This window comes from Scleropages formosus, chromosome 3 (genome assembly GCF_900964775.1).
Source record: "Scleropages formosus chromosome 3, fSclFor1.1, whole genome shotgun sequence".
NCBI lineage: Eukaryota > Metazoa > Chordata > Actinopteri > Osteoglossiformes > Osteoglossidae > Scleropages > Scleropages formosus.
In genome coordinates this window covers 15,079,076-15,092,141 of record NC_041808.1, presented here as the reverse complement: position 1 = coordinate 15,092,141, position 13,066 = coordinate 15,079,076, and the positions used below count along the sequence as shown (strand labels likewise).

General features: G+C 46.6%; 2 protein-coding genes across 5 annotated transcripts in view; both read left to right on the top strand.

Moving 5' to 3' along the window:
• Nucleotides 1-6,877, top strand: part of LOC108935167 (N(G),N(G)-dimethylarginine dimethylaminohydrolase 1-like) — a 47,073-nt gene extending 40,196 nt beyond the window's left edge. For 2 of the 3 annotated variants that reach the window (XM_029250194.1, XM_029250196.1), the window contains exon 5: nt 2,196-3,206. In XM_029250194.1, coding sequence (XP_029106027.1) covers nt 2,196-2,474 — 279 coding nt within the window. In that variant the 3' untranslated portion in view covers nt 2,475-3,206. Of the gene's footprint in view, nt 1-2,195; nt 3,207-5,626 lie in introns of those variants that run through there. The other variant, XM_029250195.1, reaches the window with a different exon arrangement.
• Nucleotides 6,878-8,798: 1,921 nt separating this feature from the next.
• Nucleotides 8,799-13,066, top strand: part of bcl10 (BCL10 immune signaling adaptor) — a 14,343-nt gene continuing 10,075 nt past the window's right edge. Inside the window, exon 1 of one of the 2 annotated variants that reach the window (XM_029249987.1) lies at nt 8,799-9,058. In XM_029249987.1, the coding sequence (XP_029105820.1) occupies nt 9,008-9,058 (51 nt within the window). In that variant the 5' untranslated portion in view covers nt 8,799-9,007. The remainder of the gene's footprint in view (nt 9,059-13,066) is intronic. The other variant, XR_003797534.1, reaches the window with a different exon arrangement.

The following is a 13,066-nucleotide window of genomic DNA, read 5'->3' as shown; positions in this document are numbered from 1 at the left end:
TCGTTGGTCCTTAGCGGAAGAGCTGCAGATGACACGTCTGCGGAGAGAAATGTATACAAACAAATAATGTAATAGTCCTAAGTGCCAAAGTTTAGACTCATGGTCTATTCTGCGCAGGGAAGCCAAGTTGTACTTTTAGACTCAGCATGTTCTTCCTCACAAGGGATTTCCCTCACCCCCTTTCCCACGCAGTGACTAACAGCAGGCAAAGGTCGGAGAGTGCGAAGAGCCCGCCCTCGATGCCGCCGCTACGGCTGCCTCCCTTAGCCGTGCCATGAAGCAGAGGAGATGCTTCGGACTCGTGTCAAAGCCACATTAATAACAATGGGACACGACTGCAGATCTTCAGCCATGAGGTCATACTGTCCTAAAAAAAAACTCAAGAGGTCAACTGTGACTCAAGCTCCAGGATTCTGCGTGGGGTTTCGCTCCGCGACCTCTGTTGCTCTTTGCGGCCAACTGTATGCGGAAGAGCCGCGGCGATGGGAACCGCCGGGAGACGAGGTGTCCGAAAGATGAATGACGAAGAATGGGCAGCGCACTGAGCGTACTCTTGGAAAATGAGTGCAGCCCGAAAATTGCGACATCGCGGGTTCGAAGGTTGAGGGTCCCGCCTTTCCGTTTAACCACTGAAGCGCTGGTCCGAATCGCTCTATTGCCGACACGTTGTGCCATCTGATCCAAACCAACTCCTCCTTCTACATGAGGTTTCAGCCAAGACTGCGCTTGACTCAACCTTTTCACATGTTGAGGTCAGCGTGGAGTGAGCGGTTGCACTAAGCCGATAGGGTGTCTCTGCGGAAAATGTTTTGTAGGCGGCTGCTGAAAGGCGGCTCGCTCGCTCGTTCACGAGCAGATCCCGCAGTGACGGCGCCGTTCCTTCGAGGGATACCGTATAATCACGCTTTCCGGCGCGGGCAGCCCACAGAGCCAGGTTGCGTTCCCTTAGCGTGCGTATCGCGAGTGCGTTTTTGCCACTCTTTTCCTGTGCTTTCCGAATTTTTGGGGGCGACGGATTCATCGGAAAAAGTAGTACAGGTAATTGATGACTAATTGGGCCGATTAAACCGGGAAATGGGCTGGAATGAAAATCTCTGCACACACTGGCTGCCAGGGATCACATTTGAATTTTGAGGACGCAACCGTAGAGCACTTAGTTTAATCATTCCCTTGCTTTGTTTCCTCGGAGAGCGCGCGGCGGGGGCGTGGTGGCGCAGTGGGTTGGACCGGATTCTGCTCTCCGGTGGGTCTGGGGCTCGAGTCCCGCTTGGGGTGCCTTGTGATGGACTGGCGTGCTGTCCTGGGTGTATCCCCTCCCCCTCCAGCCTTACGCCCTGTGTTGCCGGTGGCTCGGAAAGTGCGTGCGTGCGTGTGTGTGCACGACTCTCGGCTCAGGGCTGGCAGGATGATCTCTGAACAGCTTTTCCGGTGCTCTTGAAACCCCTAACATACTAGGCTACTTTGCTTCAATTATGGATGTAATTAGATGGTTGGAGTGCTCGGGTCAGCTGGAAACGTGAACACGGAGCAGCATTTCGAAGCCGGGGACCAGCATTAGATCACGTGTGCTTACTTCCGCTTGCTGTACACGCAGACTGCTCGGCCTGTACGATTAGATGTAGGTTTGAGTCCCACTGAGTCTGTGTGGAGTTCGGATGTTCTCCCTGCGCAGTCGAAAAACACGCGTTTCAGGCGAACTGGTGAATTTAAATAGCTTTCGGGGCGTATTTGTGCCAGGGGGGCGTATTTGTGCCAGGGGGCTTGGCCAGGTCCTGCTTTCTGGTGGGTCTGGGGTTCGAGTCCCATGTGGGGTGCCTTGCGACGGACTGGCGTCCCGTCCTGGGTGTCTCCCCTCCCCCTCTAGTCTTGTGCCCTGTGTTGCCGGGCTAGGCTCTGGTTTGCCATGACCCCGCTTGAGCCAAGCAGCTTCAGCAAATGTGTGTGTGTGCGTGTGTGTTAATTTGCTCTCTTGTATCAATCAGTGAATGATTTTTAGGGAGTTCGGTGCAGTGTGTCTAACTCTGCGAGATACCTTGGATGCAAGATGTCAGCTAAACACTAGTTAATAAGCACTGTCCATCACTTTGAAGAAAAGTTTCTGCTAAACGAATAACCCTAACCCGAAATGTGAATAAATGTATGAATTTTTCCATACCCGGCCCTAACAGCGGAGAACTTGTGGTTGGCCGTTGCAGGTCGTGCAGCAGATGAGCGACCATCGCTACGACAAGCTGACGGTCCCAGATGATGCGGCCGCCAACTGCGTCTACATGAACCTCCCCGGCAAGGGCCACGTGCTGCTGCACTGCGCGCAGGAGGAGTACCCCGAGAGCGCCAAAGTGAGCCTAAACTCGACCCAACACGGCACATCTCCGTTTCCCTCGCCCGGCGGACTTACCGACCTGTTACGGAACCTCAGATTACCCCAGCGCCGCGTCCCCCTCCATCTCAACGCAACCCCTTTCCCCTCCTGAATTATGCAATGAAATCAGTCCACTGTTTCCCCATCTGTTTTGATGCCTTTTTATTTGTCATTGTTTTTTTCCATCCTACAAATCTTGGCATCGTCACGCACGTGGTATCAAGCGGGAGAAAGCAGCAAAATGTAATTGCAAGACCACGATGCGTCATTACCACGCACGGCGCTTGCGAGCACTTGGGCAAAAAAAAGTTGCCGCCCTGTGTTACTGCGAAGAGACGTGTTGTTGCAAAACAGTTTAATACGTTGTGTTCCCCGCCTGCTATTATCTCTCATTGGCAGCTGGGAATCAGAACCGCTCCTTTCCAGTCTCTGGAGCTAGCAGGAGATGAGGACAAGGCCATGCCGGTTGTGACTGGGGGCCAGCGGTTACAGGGCTGAATCCCAGTGTCCCTCAATGGTTGTTTTGGCTCCAGGCACAGGCCTTGGGGTCAAAACTTGAATCCTGGTTGGCTTCATTAAAAGATATTTGATAATCTCTTGTAAAAACCACGATAAAAGGTTTTTATCGCTTCCTGCTGTAACAACCTCTCTGCAAGCATCATAAGAACGTGGCATGTGTCAAAGGGCTTGGAGCTCCTGCTGGGCTGAGTGGGTCACGTCAGCCAAGCGCCCGTAGCCCCAAGCTGCGCTCTTACATGTGCGCAACGCAGTGTCACCCATCGATTTGGTTCCTGTCGCTCTATGTACGGGCCTCGAGTTACACGCCGTGTGTCTTTTGACGTAGACGTGGCGGCGTAGCATGGGGGGTACGGTGGTGCAGTGGGTTTGGCCTGTACCTGCTCTCCGGTGGGTCTGGGGTTCGAGTCCCGCTTGGGGTGCCTTGCGATGGACTGGCGTCCCGTCCTCGGTGCGTCCCCTCCCCCCCTCCAGCCTTGTGCCCTGTGTTGTTGGGTTAGGCTCCGGCTCCCCGCGACGGCGTAGCACTCTGCCCTTCTGGTTCGCTGTCGGAGCCGTACTGTTACGGCACTGCGGATACCTTCCGGTGGATAAAAACCACGTTCCGGTTACATAAGAGCTATTGTCTGTCGCCGCACCGAGCGGTACGTTAGGACAGATGGCCACACAGTGCGTGTGAAACGTATTGTCTCACTGTAGCGTTAATGGTACATTACTCCTGAGCCATGTAATTACTCTTGCGTTGAAGTCTTAATTCCATAGTAGCTGAAAGGAAGAGCGAGAGGGTTAATTTCTAAGAGCTTTTCATCTCGTACTGTACATTCATTTCATGTCACCCTTTCCTAAAACTATTTCGCATTTTTATATTTCACACCAACTGTCTGTTCCATTCTTACTGTGAGAATATTAAAATAATAAATCATTCCGCAGCTGGATTCACCTGTAACTGTTCACGTTCAGAGAAATATAATTTGCCCTGTCATTGGGTGGAACTATGGATACGGTAGATTTGTCATATGCTCAGAAACAGATCTTTATCAACAAAGGGCAAGCTTTAAGCTGTAAAATTGGCTTCGTGTAGCCAAACTTTAACATCTGTATCGTCGATGTTCGTCAAATCCACTGCCGTGGGTGTGTATGTGGGGCAGCGATCCAGCAAATGCTCTCCATACAGGCATCCAGGGCTGTCGATAAGGTAGATGTAACGCACTCATTGAATTTCTCTTTGAGATGTTGCTTTGAAGAAAAGCATCTGCTAAAGGAATAAATGTAAACGGTAGGCAGCATATATGTATAAAACTGATTGGTTTAATACTATTTTAATGATATTAATATTCTTAATCCACATCTTAGGTTCCGAATAGAAGACACACACATCATCCGAAACCGCGTGTCCCATGCGGGGTTGTGGGGAGCCGGAGCCTAACCCGGTAGCACAGGGATGGAGGGGGAGGGGACGAACCCAGGACGGGACGCCAGTCCATCGCAAGGCACCCCAAGCGGGACTTGAACCCCAGACCCACCAGAGAGCAGGACCGTGGTCCAACCCACCGCGCCACCGCACCCCAACTGAAAGAAAACATTCATGTCATAATTGCATAAATGCTTAAAATTCAGAAGGAACGGCGAGAGAGGATGCAGTTTAAGTAGTTATTTAGAAGAAAACAATCAGCACAAATATGCCAGTTTGAGGGTCCGCACGTCATCCTTGCTTCGTGCATGTCGTATTGTGGCGCCCTCTCACAATCAGACTTTTTGTTCGCTTGCGAAGGTTGGTATAAACGCTCAGGGGAAGTCAGTAAGTTCATAAGGGGACCAAGAAGTCCAAAGAAACGTTTACGTTTGAGCTGTTGTAACGAGAGATCTCGGCTGGATACACGGAGCCATGAATTCTTTCACGGCGAGTAGCGTGGGACGAATTTCGCGGCGTCTCCGACAGTTGACGGTAGTTGCATCCAGCCTCTCCTTATAACCAGTGTGCAGTTCTAGGCAAAACAGCATTTCTCACATCATACACAGGCACTCCGTTGAGTTATGATGCCATATTGCTTATGAATGCGAAGGCCGTGCAGGAAGGGATTCTTTTCGAAAGGCTTTTAGCGCGCTTTATGAAAACTGCCAAAAATGACGCATTAGTTTTTTTTTCTTGCTAAGGGGTTAAGGATTGCACGTTAAGCTTTGGTAACATATGTGAAGGGCTGACAGTCGAAAACCCAGCGAATACATCTTCATCACATATTTGGCATGCCTGCCCTGTTCAATCTGGCCCCATATGTGGTTTGTGGTATATCACGTATATCATACCTGCGTGGGCAGCTGGTAGTACTGTGGTTTAGAGCTGCTGCTTTTGGACCCAGAAAACCCAGGTTCAAATTCTACCTCCTGCTGCAGTACTTGATCCAGGAACTCACTCTGAATTGATACAGTAAAAATTACCACGCTGTATAAATGAGTTGACCACAAGACTCTAGGTATCAAGACTGAAAGTCACTTTGGAGAAAAGCATCAGCTATATAAGTAGGGCCGTCTGGTAGCGTAGGGGTTACAGCTGTTACCTTTGGATGCAAAGGTTGCAGATTCAAGTCTCACCTCCAGCTGTAGTACCCTTGAGCAAGGTACTTACCTGAAATCACTCGGATGGATAAATAGTTGTAAATTTGCTTTGGAGAAAAGTGTCAGCTAAATGAATACGTGCAATTTCGATTTCTGCGTTCATGCCAGTGAAGTATCCTGCTGTTGTTCTTTCAGGTTTTCGAGAAGCTGAAGGATCATTTGCTTATTCCCATCTCCAATGCTGAGAAGCTGAAAGCCAGCGGTGCTCTAACCCGCTGCTCAGTGCTCATCCACAAAAGGACGGAGATTTGAGCGCGCTCCCTCGGGGCGGAGGGGCTGGGAGCTGGGTGGTCCGGACGCTGGACGGCGCTCTCATTAGTCCTGCCGGGAGCGAGCATTCACCCACGCGCGTCAGTCCCTGTGGACGTTTACAGCCCTTGCAGCAGCCACCTGATCGTTCTGTGCACACAAAGGGTAGCTGCTTAAAGCTTCGTGTTGTAGACTAGGTGTATGTCATTTTTAGGCAGCACATGTTAGGAACAGAAAGAGACCAAGCAGTTTTTGGAAAAGTCTCTTTCTGAGTACAGAGCATAGAGATTTTGACTCGATTCAAAATTTCCATCAAAAACCAGGAGTCGCTGCTCTATTTATTAGGGTAGATTTTACTTTCCTCAGTTAACTTGGTGCTAGTGATTGTATCTGCCAGTGTACCTTCTCACCCCTACAAGCGTCTCCCTGACAAAATTCCAAAAAGCTTAAGAAGTTCTTGATTATTCCGTATGCCTTTTGACAGTCGACCATATATGTATTTATCTAACTAAGTGATCCTGCAAGTAAAACGAACAGCTGCACGAGCTTTGATGTTCATTGCAGAACCGTTAAATTATTTGGGGCAGAACCTATTTACGAGAGTCCTTTGGCAAGGATATCAGCGATACCACTGTGACCATATATTGAAGGTTTTCTGCAGGAAAAAAGCCTCACACAGGACACACAGATGTTGGGCTTTCAGTCACAAGGATGAGGTAACTAATCTGGTTTTCTGTCCTTTTGGTTGAGGTGATTCAGGCAAGCAAGGATAACTATGACAGATATGTTTATTTAAAAAAAAAAAAAGATTAACATGCATTTTTACACAATAACACTATACCTCTCCTTTTGAAACTGACTGCCTTATTATGAGCATCCTGTCTAGACCATCGTTTCTGTTCAAAAAAGGTACTTTCATTTTGTTAGTTACCAGTACAAGATTGAGATTTCAGATTTGACCTTGTCGATGTGATGAGAGTGACATGCACATATATCCCTGCAATGTGATGTGACATTGTTTACGTTTAGCAGTTTGATTCTTATTTACTTACTTTTTTGTGCCAAAGACATACTAATATATACATGTGTTAATGTTTTAATTTAAAATGTTTTATTAGAACTGAATAAAATGTTTTGCGCAGGTTACATTTGTTGTTTTGCATTTTTATTTTAGACAGTATAAGGAATGCGTACGCAATCAGTGTATCGCACTGCGGCTCCTATACGTGGTGTGTGGCGCCATCTAGTGGCCGCACGTCAATCGTCGCTGTTCCTCCTTCCACTTCGCACACCATGTGTTCCAGGATGAAGCAGGAATGACCATCACACAACACTTTCCCATTACAGCATTAGGGGGGAAAATTCCAGTAGAACACATGCATGACCTAATACCGCGAGGAGATGTAAAACCTGCTTTCTCACCAGAGATGGGAGCAGCGCAGCGTGTGACATTGATGTGAGAGGCTCACTCTTTCCAACACGGTGAACACCAGACATTTTAGCCCGGCCCTGAATTATTACCAATCATTACTCCGCTCATGTCTTTGTCCAAGGCGACGTAACAGTGTTAGGTAATCCAGTTTTACAATCATTTGCCCATTTAAACAGCAGCGTATTTTTCTGTAGCAACTCAAGGTAAATCCCTTGATCAAGGGTACTGAAACAGAAGTGGGATTCCGAGCGCAGAGCATCACTGCGCAAGGAGACAACCCCTAACCACCGCCCCTCCTAGTGCGCCCTTTGCAAACAGCATTTCATTTCTGCTTTCATAGAGGATCGATACATGATGCATAAAAAAATGCCATTTCCACCAGTTAAGAGCTGCAGAGCAGTTGTGTTCCCTGCGAAGGTAAAATAGCCCTATTAGGTATGGGGTGGCACAGCGAGTAGCGCGCTGTCTCCGCACTGTCTCACAGTGCGTGGGTGGTGCGAGAGGACATGGGTTTGATCCCCACTCAGTCTGCGTGGAGTTTGCATGTTTTCCCCGTGTCTGAGTGGGTTTGGTCCGAGTGCTCTGGTTTCCACCCATAGTCGAAAGACATGCTGTTCAGGTTCCCCACACTGTGCGAGTGACAGAAAGAGTGTGTTCCACTGACGTATTGATGAGTGACCCAGTGTAAGCAGTGTATGTAGCAGTGTAAGTTACCTTGGTCAATAAGGTGTGTGGGCTCATAACACTACATAGAGTTCACTGGAAGTTGCTTTGGAGAAAAGTGTCTGCTAAGTGAATAAATCAATGTAGGTATCTTCTGTGCATCTGGAAACAGGAAGCTCTAGTGTTTGAGATGACTAGACTAGTAAAGTACTGTAATTTCATATTTTATTTCACAGCTGCTAATACAAGGTTGTAAACATTGCTGCTTTTCTGCTTCTGCACTCTTCAAATTCTGAAAATCCGAACTAGCTTGGTGGGCTTTAATGTTATTCAGCTAAAATAGATCATTTACACTTAAAGTCAATATCAGCTGAAATACTGAACACAAAAATGCAAGGAGAAAAGCCCAAAAGACGTGCGTTTCGAGTTAATCGGCGACGTAATTGTCCGTATTTTATGAATGAGTGCAGCGCGCTCCTCTCCTCCTCAGCCTTGCGCCCTGTGCTTCCGGGATAGACTCCGGATCGCCGGGACCCTGACCTGAGCAGTGAGGGGGGGTAATTTCTTTTCACGTATAAACTGTTCTTTGCTTGAGACACTAAACGCGGGTTTTTAGGCAAACGCCCTGGAAATTAATTTCGAAAGGCTGGTGATGCGTGTGCGCGCGCGATTAAATTTCCTCAGCGTTTAGGGTGCGTACGGCGTATTGTGGGTTAAGATTGAAAAGATGGTGGATGAACTGAAGCGCTGGAGCTCGCGCTCGCACACGGCGAGCTGATTGGTGGCCCCCGGCCCGGGGACCCGCGCGCGCCCGGCGCAGCCCGGGGAGTTGCACGTGCGCGCCTTACTCTACTGTACGTGGCGTTTCTCCAGCGCTCGCGTGGCCAGCCTGTCGTCACGAGAAATCAGGAAGTGGCGCTCCAGCTCCTTTCGCTTTAGCACGCCGGAGGGGCCGTGCATGAACACTACACAGGCATCCAGTCCACTCTTACCTACACTTCAAACTGCGCCATTTTGGGACTCTGCTGCTTCGAAGCCACTCAGTCGGTGGGCAACTTTGGCGCCTCGCACTCGGCAGCCGCGTGGATCGTGCGCGAGGGGCCCCAGAAGGCGCGAGCTGCGGGGTGAAGCGCGGGCGCGCGCGCGCCCACACACACACACGCACGCACACAATGGACGTCCCGCAGCTCACCGAGGATGAAATGGCCGAGATAAAGAAGGAAGTGAGTACCGAGCACAGCATCGACCGGGCGACTCGAGAACGTTCGCGTCACATTTCAGGCAAAAAAAAAAAAAAAAAGAGAGAGAGAAGAGAAGTTTAAAATGCTGCGGCGCACGTGCTTGTTAGTTTAGCGAAGCGACCTGTTTGTGAACAGAAATTACTTTTTTCCATGCGCTGTCTGAAATCATCGTGTTCGCTAAGTCTGTGTGTCAGCGGTGAAACTTAAGTGTCATTATATTTAACGTTTCTCACTCGGGTTTGTTTGACCACTGAGCGCGATGTCTGAGCTTCATCATCATGAAGTTCATCGACTCTAGTTTAGTGCAGCCAAGTTGAAGTTGTTGCTGTAAAGCGGCCTCTGGCTCTTCTTTTCCCTCCGCTTCTCTCGTCGGAAAGAAACATTTTTGACTCAACAGTTGGCCGAAAAGACATCATCATTCATGTCATGTCTCGCCCCGTCTACATTAACATTTCGCGTTAATTCTGTTCGCTTTCTGACGAGGAAACATTCAACTCGGACTCGTTTTTCCCCCGTCAGTCAAACAGAAGGAGGCGGGCGGCCTGTGGGTGGTTTGGATTCCGACCTCACAGTGACTCGCTCGGTTTCAGGAGCTCCCGAAGCCTGAGGTTTCTGCTGCAGCTTCAGCAGCTTCTGCTGCTCTTGCAAGTGCTGCACATGACGCCTCACACACATCCTCCCCGCATTCCGCTCCTCACCAAGTGTTTGGCTGCAGGTGCAAAATCGCGCTCCTGCCGCAGTCGCCAGGCTTTTGATCGAAGAGTAGTTTCCCGAGCCGAGTTGGACGCCCCGCCGTTTAAATGGGCAAATCCCTGTCAGCTTTACATTTATTCATTGAGCTTTTTCTCCAAAGCGACGTAGATCTGAGAGAAAATACAATTTGTACATTACATTAGGAAAGAGGGGTAGTTCCAGACATGCGTGATTAAGTAAACCTCGTTTGTTTCTTTCCACTTTATGCACCGATGTTCACACATGATGAGGTGCACAAAACGCAGGATAGTAGACTAATCCTCATCACCTTCCTACATTATTTATTTAAAACAAGGGGTACGCAGACATTTATTCAACACCTTTCTCCAAAGCAACTTACATGAATGTTAAGGTTACATTCATTCATACAGCTGGGTAATTTTACCAGAGCAATTGGGTAAGTACCTTGCTCAAGGGTATTACAGCCCGAGGTGAGGCTCAAACCTGCAACCTTTGGGCCCAAAGGCAGTTGTTCTAACCACTACGCTAGAGGCTGTCCCATATCTACATACCATACCGGAGTAGCAGCTGTGTAAAGGTTTATCTGGGGATGATCATAAGGTTACGGTGCATGAACATTTACACCATACATGAACAGGGGGTTAAAACTTGGAGAAAGCTTTCAGCTAAATATCGGTGCATAAAGTGGAAAGAAACAAAGTAGGTTTACTCAAGAATCACACGTCTGCAACTACGTCTCTTTCTCCTAAAGTAATGCACAGATTGTATTTTCTGTGAGATGTGCCTCTCTTTGGAGAAAAGCGTTTGCTGAATGAATACATGTAAATAAAATGTAGTACTAGGACTTTGTTACGGTTCCCATATGTCACCTTCATGCTGCTACTTAAGGCAAAAAAGTCTTAGTACGTACATAGGCAATGAAAGTTTTAAAACTTTCACTATTTAGCGCAAGCAGGTACTGTAATTTTTTAGGGTTTCTTTTTCCCTTAAAATCTGAACTTCCTGGGTTCAAATCCCACTTCTGCTGTAGTACTTACCTTGAACTGATGTACTATATGAGTGGGGACTCAAAAGTGGGCAAGAGCAAGGTAAAGGTTATCAGTAAATTCCACTTACATGTTAATCTTTTGATAGGTCTAATTTCTAACACAGAGGAGTCAAATTGCCATTTCCGGTTGCAAGGGTTGAAATTACCATTATTTCTTATAGGGAAAAAATAATTTCTCCATGAAAAATATGGGACTAAGTACCTTTTATTTTGATATTTGTTTTTTTGGACTGACAATATCACTAATATATTTTATAATATTTGTTTAAAAAAAAAAATCTGCTTATTTTTTAAATGGGAAATTTTCATTCAGTCACTCATTAGCTGTAACCGCTTGTCTTGATTTAAGGGTGTGTTGGTTTGGAGCCTGTCATTGAAGCACAGCATGCAAAAGAGTGTAAAAACACACATACCCTGTACATTGATCATTTGGCTCACAGATGTTGGCAATATTAAGAAATGGAGTTCACAAGATCACTGCCTGTGCCTTTCACTATGTAAACAACTCGCACTGTCAGGGGTCCTTTGTAATGCTGTTAACAAACCTGTAGCCTAAGATTGTTAGTGTAAAAGTATTCAGGGTATACAAACTGATTCTGTGATTTAAATTTTACTTCATTTCTATAAGGATTCAAGGGTCCTAGGTTTGAATCACCACTCTCACATTGTATTATTGATACAGTAGAAATTACCTAGCTGCATAAATGGGTAAATCATTGTAAGAAGCTTAATTCTGTGAGAAAGAAGATGATCAGATAAACAAGTCAGTAGTAGTAATGCTATTGAATTCATTTGTTATGATTTATGCAGGTGTGCCTTGATGTAGAAACTCTATCCAAAATTGGGGTATAGGAGCTCTTGGCTTTTGATTCAGTTAATAAAAAAATTAGTGTAATGAAGCATATACGAAAAAAATTTGAAAGAAGTGGAAGTGTGCTAATGTACTGTGCTTGGCATGTCTGCGTCCAGATTGCTCTGTCTGTTGACGTGCTAGGAATGCGAGAGTACTGCTTTAAGAGATCATTATGGGAAGTGTAAGAAATTACATGGGTGTGTCTGTCACCTGTATTAGGTGTGTTATTTAATTGAATGATTGTGGACATAGTGGCGCAATTAGAAAAGGTTTATGGTTTTTAGGGTGTGTGCACACATTTTTGCAACAGTATGCAGTTTCACAAAGTTGTTCACAATAAACACAATGTGTTCAGTGAATCACTTCTTAGTTTATTGCTCATCCTGCGGAGAACTGATCAATTAAAAATAAAATTGGGAATGACCCTGGAGCAGTAACTTTGCCCCTGGAGTTTTCAGTGGAGACAGAGAACTGCCCAAAGTTTTCCGAGCATAGTCTGCCAGCATGACAGCAAATGTAACGGGTGTAGTTCACTTTTGTAATGTCTTCTGAGATGTACATTGCTTTGAAGAAAACATCTGGTCAATAAAGAAATGTAAATAAATTGTAGTACTTTATATTGTGTCTGGAGCACCCAGAGGAAACCCATGCAGACATAGGGCACGGTAGCACAGCGAGTAGCGCTGTTGCCTCCCAGTGCTTGGGGGGTGTGAGACGACATGGGTTTGATCCCCGCTCAGTCTGTGTAGAGTTTGCATTTTCTCCCACAGTCCCAAAACATGCCATTTAGATTCCCCCATAGTGTGTGAGTGACAGAGAGATTGTTTCCTTTAGTTGCTCCAGTTTCCTCCCACAGTCCAAAGACATGCTGTTCAGGTATGTTCCACTGATGTATGGATGAGTGACCCAGTGTAAGTAGTGTATCCAGCAGTGTAAGTCACCTTGGTGAATAAAGTGCATGGGCTGATAACAGTACATAGAATTTGTTGGAAGTCGCTTTGGAGAAAAGTATCTGCTAAATAAATAAATGTAATGTGTTGAAATCATGGGATGATGGTTATATAGGTGTTTTACACTGTTCTAGTGATATTTGGGAAAATTGGTTTGCGGAATTTGCATTTCCTGGGAGTGCATTGTTATTTGGACCATTTAAAATAATTCAAAATAAGCTTTTGGGATCCAACATTTTGATATCCACACTATCTTCAGGAACAGATTACTTTCGTAAATTGAGACATGCCTGTATTTACATCAGTTGATTGTTGTGATTGGTTGAAGTTGTCACTGTGATAGAGGGGAAGTGAGAAGCATGTAGTTGGATTTTTTGTAAGTGTGACTGGTAATTAATTGAAGAAAAATAACCAGCTTGACACCA